Source organism: Pan paniscus, chromosome 13, assembly GCF_029289425.2.
Source record: "Pan paniscus chromosome 13, NHGRI_mPanPan1-v2.0_pri, whole genome shotgun sequence".
Taxonomy (NCBI): Eukaryota; Metazoa; Chordata; class Mammalia; order Primates; family Hominidae; genus Pan; species Pan paniscus.
The window spans coordinates 56798761-56822057 of record NC_073262.2 but is presented as its reverse complement, the minus strand read 5'-3'; the positions used below and the strand labels follow the sequence as shown (position 1 = coordinate 56822057).

The 23297-nt window shown below is 34.1% G+C and overlaps 1 protein-coding gene across 8 annotated transcripts in view; it reads right to left on the bottom strand.

The window, feature by feature from the left end:
- Nucleotides 1-23297, bottom strand: part of GALNT13 (polypeptide N-acetylgalactosaminyltransferase 13) — a 1108472-nt gene that overhangs the window by 299972 nt on the left and 785203 nt on the right. For all 8 annotated transcript variants that reach the window (XM_063595199.1, XM_055108593.2, XM_055108595.2 and 5 more), the window contains one exon: nucleotides 10911-11079. In XM_063595199.1, coding sequence (XP_063451269.1) covers nucleotides 10911-11079 — 169 coding nt within the window. The remainder of the gene's footprint in view (nucleotides 1-10910; nucleotides 11080-23297) is intronic.

Sequence of the window (23297 nt, the reverse complement as noted above, 5' to 3'; positions counted from 1 at the left end):
TCAGCAAATGTAAAAGAACAGAAATTATAACAAACTATCTCTCAGACCACAGTGTAATCTAATTAGAACTGAGGATTAAAAAACTCACTCAAAACTGCTCAACTACATGGAAACTGAACAACCTGCTCCAGAATGACTACTGGGTACATAACGAAATGAAGGCAGAAATAAAGATGTTGTTTGAAAACAACGAGAACAAAGACACAACATACCAGAATCTCTGGGACACATTCAAAGCAGTGTGTAAAGGGAAATTTATAGCACTAAATGCCCACAAGAGAAAGCAGGAAAGATCCAAAATTGACACCCTAACATCACAATTGAAAGAACTAGAAAAACAAGAGCAAACACATTCAAAAGCGAGCAGAAGGCAAGAAATAACTAAAATCAGAGCAGAACTGAAGGAAATAGAGACACAAAAAACCCTTCAAAAAATTAATGAATCCAGGAGCTGGTTTTTTGAAAGGATCAACAAAATTGATAGACCACTAGCAAGACTAATAAAGAAGAAAAGAGGGAAGAATCAAATAGATGCAATAAAAAATGATAAAGGGGATATCACCACTGATCCCACAGAAATACAAACTACCATCTGAGAATACTACAAACACCTCTATGCAAATAAACTAGAAAATCTAGAAGAAATGGATAAATTCCTCGACACATACATCCTCCCAAGACTAAGAAGTGAATCTCTGAATAGACCAATAACAGGCTCTGAAATTGTGGCAATAATCAATAGCTTACCAACCAAAAAAAGCCCAGGACCAGATGGATTCACAGCCGAATTCTACCAGAGGTACTAAGAAGAGCTGGTACCATTCCTTCTGAAACTATTCCAATCAATAGAAAAAGAGGGAATCCTCCCTAACTCATTTTATGAGGCCAGCATCATCCTGATACCAAAGCTGGGCAGAGACACAACCAATAAAGAGAATTTTAGACCAATATCCTTGATGAACATCGATGAAAAAATCCTCAATAAAATACTGGCAAACTGAATCCAGCAGCACATCAAAAAGCTTATCCACCATGATCAAGTGGGCTTCATCCCTGGGATGCAAGGCTGGTTCAATATACACAAATCAATAAATGTAATCCAGCATATAAACAGAACCAAAGACAAAAACCACATGATTATCTCAATAGATGCAGAAAAGGCCTTTGACAAAATTCAACAACTCTTCATGCTAAAAACTCTCAATAAATTAGGTATTGATGGGACGTATCTCAAAATAATAAGAGCTATCTATGACAAACCCACAGCCAATATCATACTGAATGGGCAAAAACTGGAAGCATTCCCTTTGAAAACGGGCACAAGACAGGGATGCCCTCTCTCACCACTCCTATTCAACATAGTGTTGGAAGTTCTGGCCAGGGAAATCAGGCAGGAGAAGGAAATAAAGGGTATTCAATTAGGAAAACAGGAAGTCAAATTGTCCCTGTTTGCAGACGACATGATTGTATATCTAGAAAACCCTACTGCTTCAGCCCAAAATCTCCTTAAGCTGATAAGCAACTTCAGCAAAGTCTCAGGATACAAAATCAATGTACAAAAATCACAAGCATTCTTATACACCAATAACAGACAAACAGAGAGCCAAATCATGAGTGAACTCCCATTCACAATTGCTTCAAAGAGAATAAAATACCTAGGAATCCAACTTACAAGGGATGTGAAGGACCTCTTCAAGGAGAACTACAAACCACTGCTCAAGGAAATAAAAGAGGATACAAACAAATGGAAGAACATTCCATGCTCATGGGTAGGAAGAATCAATATCGTGAAAATGGCCATACTGCCCAAGGTAATTTATAGATTCGATGCCATCCCCATCAAGCTACCAATGACTTTCTTCACAGAATTGGAAAAAACTACTTTAAAGTTCATATGGAACCAAAAAAGAGCCCGCATTGCCAAGGCAATCCTAAGCCAAAAGAACAAAGCTGGAGGCATCACGCTACCTGACTTCAAACTATACTACAAGGCTACAGTAACCAAAACAGCATGGTACTGATACCAAAACAGAGATATAGACCAATGGAGCAGAACAGAGGCGTCAGAAATAATGCCGCATATCTACAACTATCGGATCTTTGACAAACCTCACAAAAACAAGCAATGGGGAAAGGATTCCCTATTTAATAAATGGTGCTGGGAAAACTTGCTAGCCGTATGTAGAAAGCTGAAACTGGATTCCTCCCTTACACCTTATATAAAAATCAATTCAAGACGGATTAAAGACTTAAACTTTAGACCTAAAACCATAAAAACCCTAGAAGAAAACCTAGGCATTACCTTTCAGGACGTAGGCATGGGCAAGGACTTCATGTCTAAAACACCAAAAGCAATGGCAACAAAAGCCAAAACTGACAAATGGGATCTAATTAAACTCAAGAGCTTCTGCACAGCAAAAGAAACTACCACCAGAGTAAAGAGGCAACCTACAAAATGGGAGAAAATTTTCGCAACCTACTCATCTGACAAAGGGCTAATATCCAGAATCTACAATGAACTCAAACAAATTTACAAGAAAAAAACAAAACAACCCCATCAAAAACTGGGTGAAGGACGTGAACAGACACTTCTTAAAAGAAGACATTTATGCAGCCAAAAAACACATGAAAAAATGCTCATCATCACTGGCCATCAGAGAAATGCAAATCAAAACCACAATGAGATACCATCTCACACCAGTTAGAATGGCAATCATTAAAAAGTCAGGAAACAACAGGTGCTGGAGAGGATGTGGAGAAATAGGAACACTTTTACACTGTTGGTGGGACTGTAAACTAGTTCAACCATTGTGGAAGTCAGTGTGGCGATTCCTCAGGGATCTAGAACTAGAAATACCATTTGACCCAGCCATCCCATTACTGGGTATATACCCAAAGGATTATAAATCATGCTGCTATAAAGACACATGCACACGTATGTTTATTGCGGCATTATTCACAATAGCAAAGACTTGGAACCAACCCAAATGTCCACCAATGATAGACTGGATTAAGAAAATGTGGCACATATACACCATGGAATACTATACAGCCATAAAAAATGATGAGTTCATGTCCTTCGTAGGGACATGGATGAAATTGGAAATCATCATTCTCAGTAAACTATCGCAAGGACAGAAAACCAAACACTGCATATTCTCACTCATAGGTGGGAATTGAACAATGAGAACACATGGACACAGGAAGGGGAACAGGAAGGGGACTGTTGTGGGGAGGGGGGAGGGATAGCATTAGGAGATATACCTAATGTTAAATGATGAATTAATGGGTGCAGCACACCAGCATGGCACATGTATACATATGTAACTAACCTGCATATTGTGTACATGTACCCTAAAACTTAAAGTATAATAATAATAAAAATAAAAAATAAAGATTAAACAATAAAAGCAAAATCCCAGCAAAAAAAAAAAAAAAAAAAGAAATATAAGAACACATTAACAACCATGAGAGTGGATAATATTTTAAAAACCCTTTCAGGGCTATATAACTCAAGTAGGAAAAACATAAGTAAAAATATGATTACCAGGTAGATTTAGAAAGTGAAAATTAGATTTTCTGCTTTCTCAATTAGAATTTGCAAAAACAAACAAACAAATAGGTATTTGGTAAACTTGAATATATGAATTATTAAGTGTATAAATAAAATAGTAGCCAGGCTCCATACCTGTTTACCTATGATGCACGTTCCTAGCAAATAGTTTCATTGGCCCTCCTCTAACCAGAACTGGCTTGCTTGTCTACACTCTCCTTTCTGCTGTCTCCTTTCTGTGTCAGCCTAGTTCTACACAAATTCATCTTACAAAGCTTGGTTCCAAATACACCTTCCTGTAAAACTGTCCTTCATCACGCCTTGATACAATGGCACTTCTAAATTCACACTGCCACATACTAGGAGATATATATATATAAAATTCCATTCAAATATATATATATATTCCATTCATATATATATATTCCATTCAAATATATATATATTCCATTCAAATATATATATATATTCCTTTCAAATATATATATATTCCATTCAAATATATATTATTCCATTCAAATATATATATTCCATTCAAATACATATATATATGTATATATTCTTTCCATTCTCTAACGTAAAACCTTATATTTTAGTTTTCATTGGTACACAATTAGGTCCCGATAAATGCTAAAAATATCAACTTTAGAAAGTCAGAACATAGAATGGTGGTTGGTAGGGGCTGGGGAAATGTGGAGTTCCTGTTTAACGGCTATAGAGTTTCAGTTTTACAAAATGAAAATAATGCTAAAGATTCATTGCACAACAATGTAAATTCACTTACAGGGAAGAGAAAAATCTTTCCTCTACCTTCTTAGGTTCTATAACTGGGGCTTGTGAATTAAACTAACAAAAAACAGATTAACCGGAAAAAAGGCATACACATTTTATTTGATTATAATCATTTGATTTTCACATGAACGGAGACCTTCATAGAAAAGAAGTGAAGACCCAAACAAGTAGTTACACTCAGTGGGTTTATATGACGTTTTAAAAAAGGGTGATAAATTGTGGAGAAGTGGCAAGACAAAGGAAAAGGGTTTGGGGCTTCTAAGGTGGGAAATGCTGTAATGCAGGAGGGAAACTAATGGATAATAAAGGTTATTTAGTGAGATTTGTTTATGCTGGCTTATCTTGACAGCATTTCTATTTCTGCTAATAAAGGTTGCTCTTCTCCTCCTGGTATGAGAGTGGGGGATGCTTTTATAAGTCAAATGTATGCCCTACTTTTAGGTAGATGGGGAAGAGTAGAGAGGTTTCCTGTGCCTGCTTTTCCTTAATTGCCTTCAGCTCAAAAGGATCTTTATGCTAAATTCGCATATTTTAGGGTAGCATATTCTGATGTCCTTTATACTTAACATTACTCAACTATGTGCTTTAAAATAGTTAAAATGGTAAATTTTATGTTATGTATATAATACCACTTTTTTTTAGAAGTTGAAGGTAGTAGTGTCAGAAAATTAAATTACATAATGAAACTATGGAGGGGTAGTTCAAGTGTAAATAAAGGTTATGTGGCATGTTTTCTACATACAATGTACTTAAATGTGTCTCTGAGAACATGCCTAGACATGTGTTACTCTACTTTCTTATTTGAAAGGAAACTTACAGTGTAACAGTATTATTATCCCCCAAATGATAATAATACTTATATCCACATTCCTCAAGTGTGTGTGTATATATGTGTGTGTATGTGTATGTATGTGTGTGTATATATATATATATATATATATACACACACATACATTGTGCATATGTAAACATACAGGCATTCTAACATACCACTTTTAATTTGGATAGTGAAATTAATTCTACACATGAGCACATTACATAAATCAAATTATTAAAGAAATTATTATTATCTTCACAGGGAAGATTTTTACCAGCATATAAATGTTGCAATAATTCTCAAATTAAAAAGAAAAGATGTGGAACAGAGATTGGAAATCCAATTAATATTCTCATTTTCTATTTCTCCTTTGTGCAATCAATGCTACATTTATCATATTTTAATTTATGGGAAAGGCAAACCTTATAAATGAACACGTACTCACGAGATTGAGCACAGAAAAAATATATACTATGTCTTATTCCTCCTTTATGTAGTAAATAAATTCTTTGTCCTTTGAGAGCAACTTATTCAAAATTTGTATGCTACAGCTCCTCTTCCACTAATAATGTAAGGCTGCTAGAGTCTTTTCCTCTTTATTGACTTGAAAGTGTGCATATGTAAGAAGCAGTTATTTGGCCTAGGATATAAAAAGCTAAAATAAATTTCCTATTTTCTCAATTTTTTCCTGATGAAAAATATTTAAATGCTAGCTGCATTATAACCTTCAAAAACACTCAATACCAGCCCTTGAAGTGTTATTAAATGACTGAATTCAAGTAAATGCTAAAGGACTTTAGGTTAAAAGCCAAACAAAATGGCATCTACTTATTTACTTTCTGACAACAGAAGCATTTAAACCCTGCTCTTCTGAAATCCAAAATATACAAATTTACAAATCTTAGCCCCATAATTGATGAGAAACATGCTAACAAATCTCTAATGCTGAGCCATTAGTTAATAGTCATTTTTCTCAACATTCTGAATCAGATAGGCTATTAAGACATTTACTTTAAAAAATTTTATTTGTGGGGGAATGGGCAAAGGAGAGAGAGGGCTGGTCACAGCTGTCTAAAATTTTATTTATATGTATAAATTATTTATATGTAAATTTATATGTAAATTTTTAGTATGTGTGTGTGTATATATATATATAGAGAGAGAGAGAGAGAGAGAGAGAGAGAGAGAGAGAGAGAGAGAGAGAGAGAGACAGACTACATAAGTATCCCAGAAATGAAGGGCCTTCAAGAAGGTAAAACATTTCATAAGGCATCTGCCCTTAATTGTACTTAAAATATAAAAGTAACATAATTTCTTTGTAACTAGCATCTTCTATCAAAAAAATTAGGATTACATACAAATGTGTTGCGTGTATTAAAAAATTAAATACTTTAAGTAAATTTTTATAAATATTTAAACATTCCTAGGGATAGATATTACAGAACAGAACTTCAATTTGTCCTGATGGTTATTCACAACTGCCTCCAAGAAAAACTATTTTTACCTAGTCTGTTCTCTGTGTAAACATAGCATATATGCTTAGATTTATTCCCCGAATACGTTTTCCAATATTTGTAAATTGATATTAGCGTCAAACATAACATTAAACATTTTGGACAATTTTCTGAATTTAGCCAAAATAGTTTAAAGGTATAACGCAGTAAAATATGATTAGATATTTGAATGAATTCACAGTTTGGATGACTCAGACACTTTCTAAGTATCAACTCAAGTTTTCCACTAAAATAAATTCAGCTTCTTCTTAAATTAATTATTTTAGAATCCTATTCTTTTTACATCTTTACATCAGTCATCACTTGTGCTAGCTTAATGTATCTATATCTTTTTAAGATATAATTATCCAAAAACTGAACTGTAACTGGCATATAATCAAATTATAGAAATATTTTCTAGATCAAATGAGTATTAACATTTCTACATCTTTTAAATAACAGTTTGGATATGTGACTCATGGTAAGTTTTTCAACATTAGTTGTTCCCAGGCAGTCCTACAATTGAGTCATTCAAGATGACTTGCAAATGTCCCTGGTAAACCTCATATACTGTGACTTGTCTAGGAATTTTGGATGGTATTACTGTTTTCTTACTTAAAACATATACTGTAGTTTTATATAAAAATAAAATGAAAAGTTTTTTCATTAATATTATTTCAGAGACTATTTGTAAAATATGAAAATTCAAGCAATAATAACCACAGTATATACAGGATTTTATGTACTTTACATGCTAAGCAACTTGAATTATTCATTTAAAATGTTGGATTGCTCCACAGTTTAAGACTTACTCATAAACTTAGTATGCTAAGGGATCCTTTTTTTCTTAGACTAAGACAACAAACTAGAGCTAAGAGATTCTTTTTTTTTTTTTTTTTTTTTTTGAGACAGAGTCTCACTCTGTCACCCAGGCTGGAGTGCAGTGGCACAATCACGGCTCACTGCAACCTCTGCCTCCTGGGTTCAAGTGATTCTCCTGCCTCAGCCTCCTGAGTAGCTGGGATTACAGGCGTGGGCCACCACACCTGGCTAATTTTTGTATTTGTAGTAGAGACGGGGTTTCACCATGTTGGCCAGGTTGGTCTCAAACCCGTGACTTCAGGTGATCTGCCCGCCTCAGCCTCCCACCCAAAGTGCTGGGATTACAGGTGTGAGCCACTGTGCCTGGCAGAGATTCTTAAAAGAAAAAAAAAAAAAAATCACTGGCTATGAATATTTTAAACATTAGCTCAATGAAGACTTATTTTTTTTTTAATTCATGGTTCTGATTTATTTGTATTCTGACAGTTGAAAGTTGAGATTTTTAAAAAATTTGAAATAGTGTTTACCTAGTTTTCTGGAATATATAAGTATCATAGCCACTCATTTTATCACACTACAGCAGAGGTCCCTGGGGCTGAGAACCAGTACTGGTCCTGGCCTGTTATAGGAACCCAGCCACACAGCAGGAGGTGAGCTGCCTGAGAGCAAGCATTATCACCTGAACTCAGTGTCCTGTCAGATCAGCCACTGCATTAGATTTTCATAGGAGCACAAACCCTATTGTGAACAGCGCATGCGAAGGATCTAGGCTGTGTGCTCCTTATGAGAATCTAATGCCTGATCAACTGAGTTAGAACAGTTTCGTCTTGAAATCACCCCCAACCCCCAACCCACCACCTCCAAATCTGTAGAAAAATTGTCTTCCACAAAACTGGTCCCCAGTGCCAAAAGGTTGGGGACCATTGCACTACAGCATACTACAGCATATAAAACAAAGTAATAAATGCAATGTTTAAACATTATAAACTTAGCATCTAAAATGCTCAAAATTGCTTCGAAGACTATGTTTATTGTATATATTTTTTGTATATGCTTATTGTATGTACTTTTAAATGTATCTATATACAAACAAATATATATATACACACACACACACACACATATGCACAGGACTACATGTAAAATTATTTTTACATAATAATTTGCAATGCACAAATTTAATATTAAATGTTGAACTATTTCCCAGGGGCCAAAAATGTCCACAATATGTAATTACTTGTGATTTTGTTGAGAGAGACATTTCAAAAGTATACAATGGTTGTCACAAAGCAGTTGCTAAGATACCAAATAAACCTCTGACAATTACAAGCCCTGGAATCTCAACAGGGTTTTCTTTTTTCTTTTCCTTTCTTTTTCTTTTTTTTTTTTTTTTTGAGACAGAGTTTCGCTCTTGTCGCCCAGGCTGGAGTGCAATGGCAAAATCTCGGCTCACTCCAACTTCTGCCTCTCAGGTTCAAGCGATTCTCCTGCCTCAGCCTCCTGAGTAGCTGGGATTACAGGCATGCAACACCACGCCTGGCTAATTTTGTATTTTTAGTGGGGATGGGGTTTTACCATATTGGTCAGGCAGGTCTCAAACTCCTGACCTAAGGTGATCTGCCTGCCTTGGCCTCCTAAAGTGCTAGGATTACAGGCATGAGCCACCAAGCCCAGCCAAGGTTTTCATATTACATGAAGTAATTCAGAAAGAAAAAAATAAGAGTTAGTAAATATGATGCTAATATCATGACACAGTAGTGTAATGTAGCCCATTAGAGGTGGCAAATTTTATTTGCATTAATTATGTTCTATTGCATGTAGAGAAAAATCACTAAGTGCTCAAAAGAACAATTTCTCTTTACATGGAAGTGTGTCCTGCAGTATATTTGTAAACCTGGAGATTTTCTAAAATCTCAAGACACATCTTTTATTAATGCCAAGAGTTTGTTTTACAAGGACCATATATTAGAATAACAATTCTGCCACTAAATACTTTCATTTTATTACATCTGTTTAAAACATGTTCAACTATCTAGAGCATAGCTTACAGTTAATCACATAAAAGTTGAATTTTTCAACATCATTTTTTGTGCAATATTATTTCCAAGTGCATATTTCTTCCATAGCTGATAATTAAGCATTCTAATTATAAACAGCAGTATAAATTGCTGGAAACCATAATAAACCACTTTTATAGGGTGAAAGAGTCATATAGACAACGAGCTATTTTTGTGCTGGAAAAGCAATGCAGGTATACTTTTTATAAGCAAAGTATATGGACCTTTTTATGCAGTAAGGCAAATACAGCCATGCATTACCCAATGACAGATCACATATATGACGAGAGTGTCATAAGATTATAATGAATCAGAAAGATTCCTATTGCCTAGTGATGTTTTGATGATCCTGACCCTGAATAGACCTAGGTTAATGTGTATGTTTGCGTCTTCGTTTTTAACAGAAAAAATTAAAAATTACATTAAAAACGGAAAAAAACTAATAGAATAAGGATATAAAGAAAGAAAATATTTTTTACAGCTGTATAGTATGCTTGTGTTTTAAGGTAAGTATTAATACTAAACAGTTTAAAAGTGAAAAAATTCAAGACTTTATGAAGTAAAAATATCACAGTAATGTAAGGTTAATTCATTACTGAAGAAAGAAATTTTAAAAATAAATTTAGTATAACCTAAGTGTATAGTGTTTATAAAGTCTACAAGTAGCGTAATGCCCTAAGCCTTCACATTCACTACACACTCACTGACTCACCCAGAGCAACTTTCAGTCCTGCAAGCTCCATTCATGTTACATGACCTATACAAGTATACAAATTTTTATCTGTTACACCGTGTTTTTACTATACCTTTTCTATGTTTAGATACAAAAATACTTAACATAATGTTACATTTATCTCTAGTGTTCAGTACAGTAATATGCTGTACAGAGTTACAGCCTAGAAACAATAGGCTACATTATATAACCTAGAAATGTAGTAGTCTATACCATATAGGTTTGTGTAAGTACACCTATGATGCTTACACAATGACAAAATTGCCTAATGACATATTTTCCAGAACATTTCTGCAGTGTTAAGCAATACACGACTGTAATCTACTAAAGAGCATATTTGCTCTGCATCTGGTACGATAAAGAAAGCACAACAAAATGACAACAACAAAAAACATCTCACATAGAAAAACCTGTTTGGCCTGAGTATTTTGCAGCATCTTTGCAAGTAACGTATTTTGCTTTGCCAGGGAAGAAAATAGTTCGTCTTTTTCAGCATATGCATGCACAATAAATTCCTGCTATGTGATAGGTACTCAGAACCACACATTGCTAGAATTGATATAATCTGAGTTAGCTCAAGTTCTGAGATTCTGAAATATGGTGATTATGAATATAAAAGATTATATAACAAATGCAAACTTACCCTTCTAATCTGACATCTGGCAGACTTCTATTAAGGGCAATCAAATCACTGGCCATAAGGTTAAACTGATTGATTTTAAACAGCTCTTTCATTTTCTCCTGGTCATCTTTAGGAATCAACACAGCTTTTCCCATTTCTCCTGGCCCTTCTTGGTTTCTTGAAATAACAGCTGTAAGACATACAGAGATACAGACATACATACAAACACACAGATAATGAACTGAATAAATAAACTTGTGTGTCTGATTAGATTCTGAAGCATATTATTTACATACAGGTTTTATAATATAATGATCAAGATTGTACTGATTATAAACCACACACTCTGCTAAAGAAAAACATCAATTCTGCGTATTATCTTCCAAGTTTAGATAAATTATATGATGACTAAACATTAAGACAATAATTCTAAATGTACAAAATACTCAATCTTAAAACTTCTGTCATATATTTCATACACTATTAGAGAAAACTGAAGTTGAACACTAGGCAGACAAAATAATGCAAAATAAAAGAACTTTAAAGAATACTAAGATTAATTTATTTTCACATCCAATTATATGTTTTGATATTTCACATATCTACTGCCATTACATCTTTATAAAGGCAAACAAAACTAATAAGCCTTAATCCCATAATAATTTAATTCCTTTGTCAAAACATTTTGAATTGTGTCAAAAGAAGCTTCATAGTGGTGACACATAACTTCAAATGTCAAGTTGAAATTTGGATACTACGTGCTCTATAATTGAAACTTCACAATAATATTCTGGGCTTGAATATTCATGAAGAGAACGCAGGATTTGATATATAGGCTAATTTTCTCGCCACTTCTCCCAAGTTATCACTACACTAAAGTCCCTTCTAGATCTAAAGTATATGTTTCAAGGGGTGTGTGTGTGTGTGTGTGTGTGTGTGTGTGTGTGTGTTGCCTACACATACCTATATGCATGCTAATATATAGTAATAAGACAAAGTGCCAGTTGGCCCAAATGCATCCTGAAGTTACTCTTCACAGTGATATTAAATTAGGTTAAAGTGAAAGGAATGTGGTTCTGGTCTTGACTCTTCCAATGTCTTGACTCTTCCAATGTTCTGCTATATTATAGTTCCTAACACATTAATCTAACTGAGTTTAATTTCCATATACATTAAAAGGCACATATTTAGGCACAGCATACCTTGAAATACTGAAAAAAAATAAGGACTATAATGCATATGAAAATAATTTTTAAGTTAGAACATTTCATTAAAAATATAAATTCTAAAATAATGTATGAATATGGTAAAAACTAGGATAGAACACATCCAGCAAATTTTGCTCTGAGCCAACCATCATAGTCACAAAACAGCAAAACTGGTATTATTAGCATGAATACACAGTTGACCATCCAGTTGATGACTTTGTAATGGCATGAGTCAAACCATATAAGAGAATAGGCATCTCTAAGGACCTTTAGATATGGGTAAAAAAAAGTGATTGGCCTTGAAATCCTCTCACATATATAAAAATAGTTAGAACTGGAAACACTGAATGTAGAAAAAAATATGTATTCAATTTCAAACTATTTAAAAAGTTGTCATGAAAATAAAGTTTACAAAGATTATCATTCACTTTAAAAAGCAAAAATAGAAACAATGGCAGAAATTTTATGAGAAGGTATATTTTTCTAAATTTAAGAAATAAAATTCCAATAAAAATAATTTTCTTTAGGTGTTAGTATATGTAATATCCCTAAACTCAGATGACATTATTGGATTTGGCTTTGGATGAATTTGTGATGTCGGTGAGACAATGACATTAAGGTATCTTTCATTTGTAAGATTAAAAAAAATTTTTAGTCTACAGAAAGTAATAAATGAATTTATATGTGGCTTCTTTGTGAGTCTTTCTAATTCTGAAATAAGAACACTAACAGGTGACATGGGCGCTCCTATTAACCATAAATATTCAGTTTAGGTTTTTTTATTTTTTAACATATTTTGGACTGTAACTTTAATTCCATAAAAAAGAGATACTTTTTCCCTGGTATAAAAAATATTCTGATTCTTAACATTTTGAAAATTTGTGATTCTTTTGAATGGTTAAATAATTTGGGGTACATTTTTAAAAATAATTTTTGGAAATTAAGAAAGAAATTCCCTGTTTACAGTTGTTTACAATATCTTTGTAGGGGAACAAAACCTTCTTTATCCTCTTACATTCTGTGGTGATATAAGAATTAAACTGGCATAATACAGATTAATAGGAGAAGAGCATACAAATGTATTTTTATGTGTACACAGGAGTCTTCAGAAGGAAAATGAAGGTCAAAGAATCTTTTAGGCCCAAAAGCTTATATATCACTTTAAACAAAGAATAATAAATTGTCAGTAAGTGATAATACAAAGGAGATTTAGGTAGGGAGCTAGGGGCAGTAAACTGCGGGTTTGTAACTGGGAAATATATGGGGAAAACTATGAGGAGATTAGGGTTATTTTAGTGAGCTTGTTTGCATAGGTCCATTCCAGTGTTGACTCCTAACTTCTGGTGACGAGAACAATTTTTGCTTTCTAATACAGTGGGAAGGGGTGGGGGGATTTGTATCATGGGAAACTTTGTGACCTTCTTTTAGGCAGAAACAGGGAGATCAGAAACAGCTTCCTGCATGTGCTCTTTCTTAAGAAAGAGCCTGCAGCTTAAAATAACCCATATGACAAAGCGGCATATTTGGGAATGCATGTTCTGATCCCTTTCACCGTCTGTAAACTGATAAAAAGACATGCTGCAGAGAAAGTCACCATAATCAACACAATGCTTCCAAGACTAGGAAGCAGATAGGATTAAAATTTCGCTCTGTGGAAAAGACATGGGCCCAACTCTAACACCTTAAGCTATGAAGGTCAATTTAAAGCACACAGAAGTATTTGATATTTGCAATATATTCAAAGGCGTGACAGTTTTATTTTCACATTATGTAAGTTATAGTTTTGTCAGTGGTAGCAGGAGTAATTGTGCCATGTTTTGGTATCATAATCAATGAAATTAAAATGGTCATAAACAGTGTCTGTATACCTAGGACTACTTGCAACAACATGTAGTCATTCTCCTAATTATTCTCATTTTCTTAGTGGAGAATAGGTAACAACTTAAAGAATATCAGGTTAAGCGTCTTCTCCCCAGAGTTAAATACATTTTTCTGTTACAGCTTCTAATGAATATATATTTGACATTTTTAAAATGTGTGTGTGTGCGTGTGTGTGTGTGTGTTTTGCCTGTGTATCAGCAGGCCTATTGGTGTTTTTCACTTTGCTCAAGCAAAAAGAATGCTAAGTAATTATAGTGGGGAACGAGCCTTTTACTTTTTCTGGCTTTTACCTGGAGGAAGGCATCTTACCAGAAGAAAACACTTTTCTAATTCTTCAAATAGCATAAATAACAAATGGGAAAGAATAAGCAGTTGGGTGTTGTGACTTATCGCTGGTCTTAAGCACCTTTAAATATCAGTTTCTATACATTTTTCTCACCTGTTGATTTCCTTTACATAGCACACACACAAAGAGACTCATGTACTCACAAAATATCATGCTTCCCCATAGTCAGAGGAAAAAAAAAAACACTTGTCATTTAAATATGTGTGCTATTTATCTACTCTAACAGGCAAATGTAATGCAGAAGGCAAGCAAATCTACATGTGGTTTTTTTATTGTTGATTTGAATATGGATGAAATGTTCAAATACCAAAGCTGGCGTAGACTTCAAAAAGAGATTAATTTATTATGCTATGAGCTATTTTCTTCCTAATTATATAGTGAAATTATTTAAAAAAATAATTAGTTTGACTCAAAATGACATTATAAAGCTTTTAGAAATATTATAAAACCAGAATCATTTTATACCTTTCATTTTCTCTAACACAGAACCTACTGAAAAATTTTAATTTACATTTATTTTAATCTTAGAATTCCCAATGTTAAAGAAGATGATCATATTATAAACAAACCAACTGATAAATCTACCAAAAAGAACACTATTTATCAATTGCATTATTTGCTTATGTATATTACATTGTGAACATTTTCTTATTTGCAGAATTACCCCTTTATTAATGGGCAGTGTCTCTTAGAAAAAAGAGAAATGAACTAGTCTATATCTAGGAAAAAGCTTGAAGCAAAAACAAACAACAAAAAACATTTCAAGTTGACTGATTTTAAAGTAATAATTTTATTCTGTTAGAGAACATAGTAATATGTGATGAATAATGGTACAAGCATAACATTGAATCAAAATCTAAATAATATCCCATATGCCTTGCTTGTCAAAAAAATCTTTCAAATTGTATTTCTATTCTTAGATCTACTCAGTTGTTACTTTCTGTATATTTTCCTTTAAAATCTTTCTTTTCATTGGCATTGTAGATCTTTCACTTTCATTACTTCCAATTTTACAATTGTAATAAATTAGAAACACTGACTTTTAGTCCCTCTCATATTTGAATACTCATACTCTGCTACCAATAAATCAGTTTCCCTAAAACAATGCTTTTGGTCTTGTCAATCAATTATCTGTTTATAGATGACTCAGAAGATAAGAAAACCATACTGGTTTTTCCACCACCCCTCACCACAAAAACCACTTTACCCTCCACTCACCATTACCCAGATCATGCTCTTTTGCCAGTCCAAAGGCTCTAGTTTATCAAGGATAATTATTTGAGTAATTGCTTTTTTCATGGTTTTAAAAGAGATGGGGTTTTCTCTATGTCACCTAGACTGAAGTGTAGTTTCACGGTCACAGCTCACTACAACCTTGAACTTCTGGGCTCAAGGGATCCTCCCTCCTTAGCCTCCTTGAGTAGCTGACACTACAAGAACCCACCATCACACATGGCTCAGGGTTAATTCTTAATAAAATAAGGGGATTCAGTATACACTTGCTTTGGCCCATTTCTCTTAGAAACAAAAATAGACTTCACATATCAATATGATAGTTAACCTATAAATTAAACAACTAAATTTATTCTATTTAATGTATGACAAGTAGCAATTCATTTAGCATCCCTTTGAAAATAAACTATATACAACTTTTATAAATCTGACACATCTGACAGTAAGATTTGTTTTTCATTTCTTACGTAGAAAGTTGTAAATAGCAAGCCCCGGCTGCATCAAGTCTAGCATATATTAGCTACTACTTCTCAGAAGGGTGTCATCTATTAGATAATCAATAAGGTAGCATTTTATATCAGCTAGCTAAGAGAGATTATCCACAGAAACAAGAGAACACTGATCACCAACATTTTTTTTTTACTCAAAATATATTATTTTTATGATAAAAATAATGCATGCTCATTTACAAGGATGAAGGTAGGCAGGAAGGCAGGCAGGCAGGAAGGAAGAAAGCAAAGGAGGAAGCCACTATAGAAAAACAGTGAAAAATCAATTAAACTACTGCTTGAATGAACAGTCAGCAATAATCTGTACATAAACATACATATGTATTTAAAATAGGACCATTCATATATGCTGAATTTTGTAATTTCATTCAACATTATTTTACATGCCAATTTGTTGTTTGTTTGTTTTTCGAGACGGAGTCTCCCTCTGTTACCCAGGCTGGAGGGCAGTGGTGCGATCTCAGCTCACTGCAACCTCCACCTCCTGGGTTCAAGCGATTCTTGTGCCTCAGCCTCTTCAGTAGTTGGAATTACAGGTGCCCGTCACCAGCTAATTTTTGTATTTTTATTAGACACTGGGTTTTGCCATGTTGGCCAGGCGGGTCTCGAACTCCTGACCTCAGGTGATCTTTCCACCTCGGCCTCCCAGACTGTCGGGATTACAGGCGTGAGCCACCATGCGCAGCCTGTACATGCTAATTTTTATCATTTAAAAAACATTTGTGGAAACCTTTCCAAATAAATATGTGAATCCATACTTATTTTCTAATGGGTGCAAAATATTCCAAAGTTTGGATACACCATCATTTATTTAACCAATGCTTTTTCTTTGAATATTTATGTTGGTCTCAATCACATCTATTATAAAGAGCAATGCAATTAATATTCTTCCTTATGTATACATCTTTGTAAATTTGCCTGAAAATACCTTTTGAAAAAGTAGTGGAAATTTAATGGGTGAATTGAAAATGAACCATCCTGTATTAGAATTATTCCTTTTCTCATCTCTTTGACTTTCTGTATATTTCTTTTGCCAGAAAGTTCCTTCAACCTCTGATCACTCAAATAATCCCTGTTCATCTTTGAAGACCAATTTCAACTTTCAGGTAAGATAACTCTCTTTTATAATTTTATAGCTCTTTTACATCATTCCATTATACTTTTCATAATGTTGCAATTCCATTTTTTGCATGTTATCACACAGATTCTAACTATTGAACTAATGTAGTTGTTGTTCCTCTTGGACACATAGCTATGCAACATTTTCCAGCCTGCCCTGCAGTTAGGTGTGGTCCTTAACCGAGAATAGAAATGATATGTGCCAATTCAAGGCCAGGCTCATAAAAACTTCCCGTGTGTGGTTCTCCATGTACTTTCCCCTGCTGTAGCAACTTTGGAAGCCATGTGTGGAAAACAGCAGTCAACACTACCAATAGTAACCTAGATGTCTGAATCACTGCTTGGAAGAGAGCCATTTGCTCATGAGAAATATCCATTGCAAAATTTACATGAAAAACAAAACAAAACAACAACTTTATTTTGCTAAACCATTAGAATTTTGGGTCTATTTGTTATACTTGTCAGTGTTATTTTTATTAATATAATTATTTCATTTCTCCGTTAGTCTATGAGCCTCCCCAAAGCATTGTGCATCAATTTTGGCTCATCCCAGCACTTGCCACTGTCCATTCAATCAGTGAATAATTTTTTTAAAGTAGAAGGCAATTTGTAGACAATCTAGTTCTATTATCAAAAGACTGATGAAAAAGTAATTAGAATAGAAGTTTTTAACGTGGGTTTTCCCCATCTCAGATATATATATATAAAATGGTCTGTTATGTTACTGAAAAAAAGTTAGATGAATTGAGTTGAGATTACTATATGTATAGACATTATAAATAAATTGATATGTGTTAATACAAGCTCAAAAATCTTTAATCATAGCAACTCACAATGAAAATGTGTGGAGACTATGGACTTAATGGGTTTAATTAGATCACAAATTAGATCATAAGTAGAGATTTAGCAAATCACCATTTAAATTTAAAAAGCCCATGATTAATTTATTTCAATGCCCCAATAGTAACTTTTAATAAAAATAATATTTTGTATAACTACTACAAAGGAGTCTCAACAATACCTCAACACAAACTGGGGCTTATTAAATATTGTCAGCTATTTGCTGTACAATCATGGATCATTTATTCTGCCTTCTTGCTCACAATCTCTTCCTAAATAAGATATTTAAATAATTTCACCATTTAGTTTAGATGGAAGGTTATATGCCAAAGCCAATAGGCACTACAGTGGATGCCCACATCACACCTTCCCATACTGTTCTATACAAGCAAGTGAATCATAGCTTGTAACTTATGACTCACAAATTCCCTTTAAAAATATTTCTAAAACATATATAGATTTGTCCAAAGATTTACCTGCATACATGATTTTTTTTTTTTTTTTTGAGACAGAGTCTTGCTCTGTCACCCAGGCTGGAGTGCCATGGCGTGATCTTGGCCCACTGCAAGCTCTGCCTCCCTGGTTCAAGCAATTCTCCTGCCTTAGTCTCCCAAGTAGCTGGGATTACAGGCATGCACAAGCACGCCCAGATAATTTTTTTTTATTTTTTCATGTTATTTTTTCATGTTTCACCATGTTGGCCAGCTTGGTCTTGAACTCCTGACCTCAGGTGACCCACCTGCCTCAGCCTCCCAAAGTGCTGGAATTACAGGCATGAGCTACTGCGCCCAGCCCTGCATACATGATTAAAGTAGCTTGTATATGCATGTGTGTTTGTGCATGGATCCCATTATAAGTGTACATATCATCACCCCCACAAATATATTATATACAGTACTGTAAAAATTGTGTTGCATTCATATAAGAAAACTATGCAGTGATTAAAATGATGCATAGAATAATATTTAATGATGTGGGAGATGTTCATGTTATACTAAGTAAAAAAAAAAGGATTATAAAACAATGTTATAAAATAAGCCTATTTTTGGAAAAACAAAAGTTAAATGAAGTATATGCATATATCAGCAATGAAGATTAGCAGTGGTTCATTCAATTAAAGGGCCTTTTACATCTTTCGTTTGCATTATCTATATTTTCTAAATCAGTACATTACCTACTATGATGGTTAATATTGAGTGTCAACTTGATTTGTTTGGATGAAGGATGCAAATTATTGTTCCTGGGTGTGTCTGTGAGGGTGTGGCCAAAGGAGATTAACCTTTGAATCCGTGGACTGGGAAAGGCAGACCCACCCTCAATCTGGGCAGGCACAATTTAATCAGCTGCCAGCGTGGTTAGGTAAAAGCAGGCAGAGAAATGTGGAAGGACTATACTGGCTGAGTCTTCTAGCCTTCATCTTTCTCCTGTACTGGATGCTTTCTGCCCTCGAACATGGTACTCCAGGCTCTTCAGCTTTTGGGCTCTTGGACTTACATCACTGGTTTGCAAGAGGCTCTCAGGCCTTTGGCCACAGACTGAAGGCTTCCCTACTTTTGAGGTTTTGGGACTCGGACTGGCTTCCTTGCTCCTCAGCTTGCAGACAGCCTATTGTGGGACTTCACCTTCTGATCACGTGAATCAATATTCCTTAATAAACTCCCTTTTTATATATGCATCTATCCTATTAATGCTGTCCTTCTAAAGAACCCTGACTAATACACCCACTAGGGTAATTTTAGCTACGTATTAATGAAAAATCTGGCTTCAGTGAAAATGAATATAATCTGGCTTTTATAGTGACAGGTACAAAGTGGAGTCAGTAGATGTTGGGGAATGAAAAAGAAAGGATCAGAGTTCCATGGAAAGACAGTTTCTTAATGGACATAAGATGAGAAGCGGGCAGAGGAGCACCTATAAAGAAATACGATTTGTTCTAGGATATAAGTTCCTCACAGGAAATTCATTACAATTTACAGATAAGGAAAATATTTAGTAGCTGAGAAAAAATAAGTAGCAAGGTCCTTGTTTCCTTTTTAGGAAAAAGCACACTCCTATATTACTATAAAAATGTTTACCACTCCTTTCACAATCATCCTTATAATATATTCTACTAATACACATTAAGCTCATACGCTTCTTATATACAATAAGAGGTTGTTTGGCACATGTTACAGTCACAAATGTTTCCTAGAAACCATTGACCCAACTTTTAAAGTGTTCACTAAGATAATAAAATTATGCTGAAATATGAAATTATTTTCTTATGTATTAAGAATGAGCTTCCTCAATAAAAAATATTTAAAAGGCCCTTATCTTGCAATAGCTCCAGTAATGGCCTTAGTTTCAGCTTTATACAGGAAATATCCTTATCTTCCCCATTCTTCCCATTTTGCCAAAAAAAATTTTTTTTGAAACAACCATGAATTCTTTGGAAACAAAAGCACCAATCTGGCTGCCGGATGTTTTGAGAAGCCCTTTGGAAGAGGACATCTCAAGTAAAACAAGGGCCATTTTACAGAAGCTCTTTACATAATCCAATATTCATTGTGAGTTATTCCACAGATAGAAAATAGTAAGCTTTGAGCAGCATGCAGTATATCATCACATATCTGGATTCATCATGTTTGAAAAATATACTCACTTTTGTCATAAAGAAAAGAGTACTGCATTCATTGACTATGCATCTAGTTAGGAAGTGGACATATATTTTTAAAATAATTTCTGGATGTAACATTTTATTTATTATAAACCTTCATAAAATATCTAACAGAGCTCCAAACATTAATTTAGTCACAGAAAGCATGAGGCAAGTATTAGGAGGCTCTAACAAGTCCTTTTTGGAAGTAAAAAATATATATATCTTTCACAAAATTTGCAATTACGAATTATCAATAAAATAATACTGGACTAAGTGTGAACCGAAAAATGGATCACCTCAAATACTCTAAAGTATTTTAATTTATAAAATTAAATCTAATGCTGGACTGTGAAACTTTGTTGAGGGCGGTTGTGCTGAATGCTATTTATTTGGCTCCACAGGCCTGACTGCACCATCTCCAGCTCCGTGCTTCGGGTTGCTGACCTCTATGTCCATACCAGCCAGGGTCCCTTTCCTTTGACTCCTGGTTGGTAAGGCAATGATGGAGTATTAGGAGACAGAAGATGAATGAGGTCAAGGCATTTATTTCCATAGTTCTTCTCTGTGGGGTTGCTAAGGTTGGCTCTCTCAACCACAACTATAATTTCACAGGGAGTACCTTATGACCAGTTAATAAAGGAAGAAAAATTGCAAGCTTAGATTAAATAAGAATTCACCGATATGCTAGCAACTGCTAGCAGTTGCTTCTTTATAACCCTACTGATGCATGGTCCTGCAAGTCAGTGAGTGAAAGGAAATCATTCCATCAGGCAGAAATTTAGAGGGGAAATTTGACTGAGCACTGTGTGAAGGGAGAGATGGCTTGAGGTAGGAACCTGAACTAACCAGTGAGCAGTAGCTAACAGGTTCGCCAGCTGGTAAGGGAACTGCAAAGAACATGATTGGAAAATTGATGATCAGGAGATCTCATGGAGGAGTACATTAACAGTCCTCTCGCAACAGGCCCCATGTTCATTAATCAATTAAAAATGTTTGAGTATGAATTTGTAATGAATCATGTTTGTTGGGAATTAACATAGGTATCACTTTAACTCAAAAATAGAAAATTAAAAGGTAAAATATAAAGATAAATATAAAGATGACGTGTATCTTTACGTATTATATATAATATATAAGGATATTAAAATAAAATAAAATAGTGTTTCATTTTTTCCACTTCAGTGAAGCATCTTCCACATTTCCTGGGTTGCAAACCCCATACTTTGAAAATTGCTATAGGTAAAGTGATGATAACACACATTTTTACATGTCTCAAGACATTTCGCTGTTACATTGCATTGATTGTTATATAGGTATTATTTTATTTTAGTACTCACCTATTCATGCTGTGCATGGGGTTGACTTTCTTACTGATTATTATTACTGGCACAATATCAAGAAGAAGAAAAAATTAACTGCATGACATTTCTGAGGGCCAAAATAGGGATAAAGTTCAAATGACCAGCATGCTTTGCTTTCTTTCCTGATAATCACTTTGTCAGTTTTCATAGAATATGGTTTGCTAAGGTACTGTATCTATGCGTGTACTCTGGTGTGTGTGGTAATTGGGATGGCGGGGATACAAAAACCATAAAAGGTAGTTTAGGATGGTGAGGCACATATAGTGGAATCCTAAAAGTACAATTTGATTGTTTAATTTTATATATTAATCAGAATATATTGCTTGAGGTAGGGTTAAAATATCACTGATCTCTGTGATGCTAAAAAAAAACAATAAAATAAGGCTAATAAATATTTGTAAGATTTGCATTTCCAAATGACTAGATGTAATTCTGAGAGGAAGCCCACATATTTTACCACTAAATTCAGAAATATGAAATTATATCAATTATTCAATTTAGCTGTCAAATAATGGACCTAAATGTCTTATGACCTAAATGATTACTTGATTTTTAAATCAGATATTTTTCAGATGCTCTAGCAGCCATTTCAGGCTATCAAAATAAACTGATGTGTACATGCTGTAAGAGGCATTGTAATTTGAATTGGAGCATTTTGATAATGTTTTTCATGAAGGAAATTTCTAGTGGAAGAAAAAAAAGCTCAGTGTTCTACCAAAACTAACAGTTAACCTCAGTGATCACATATCTAATCACTACCTGCCTCCTACCATCACCCCTTATGTTTATGTTTTGGGCATTCCAACATTTTATTGACCATCTGTATAAACCAGCTGCTGATCTTTGTATTTACTCACAGTCATTATAAATCTTGCTGTTCATTATTAATTTACACTGGGTTTTGCGTTTTTCATTGCCTCTGGACATTTTCTGTTAGTTAATACTAATAAAAAGAACCAGGATACTAATAATACACCATAAAAAGGAAAACCTACTTTAATAATCAAAATAATTAAATTGAATGTGCTAACTAAATAATGCAAGCATGCCATTAAAAATTAAGAAATTGGCCATATACTATTCCTGATCCTTTTTCAAGTATTTAAATATTCTAGGAACTAAAAAATTCCAAACAATAAGTAAACACTTATTTAATAAGTGTTTACTGAGTAAGCCAAAGAAATATGCTAGTTCCAAAACTTAATTGCTGTTATAAACATCAACACAAAACTAAATTACCAGTAGGTACATCTTTAAATGAACATACTCTTTC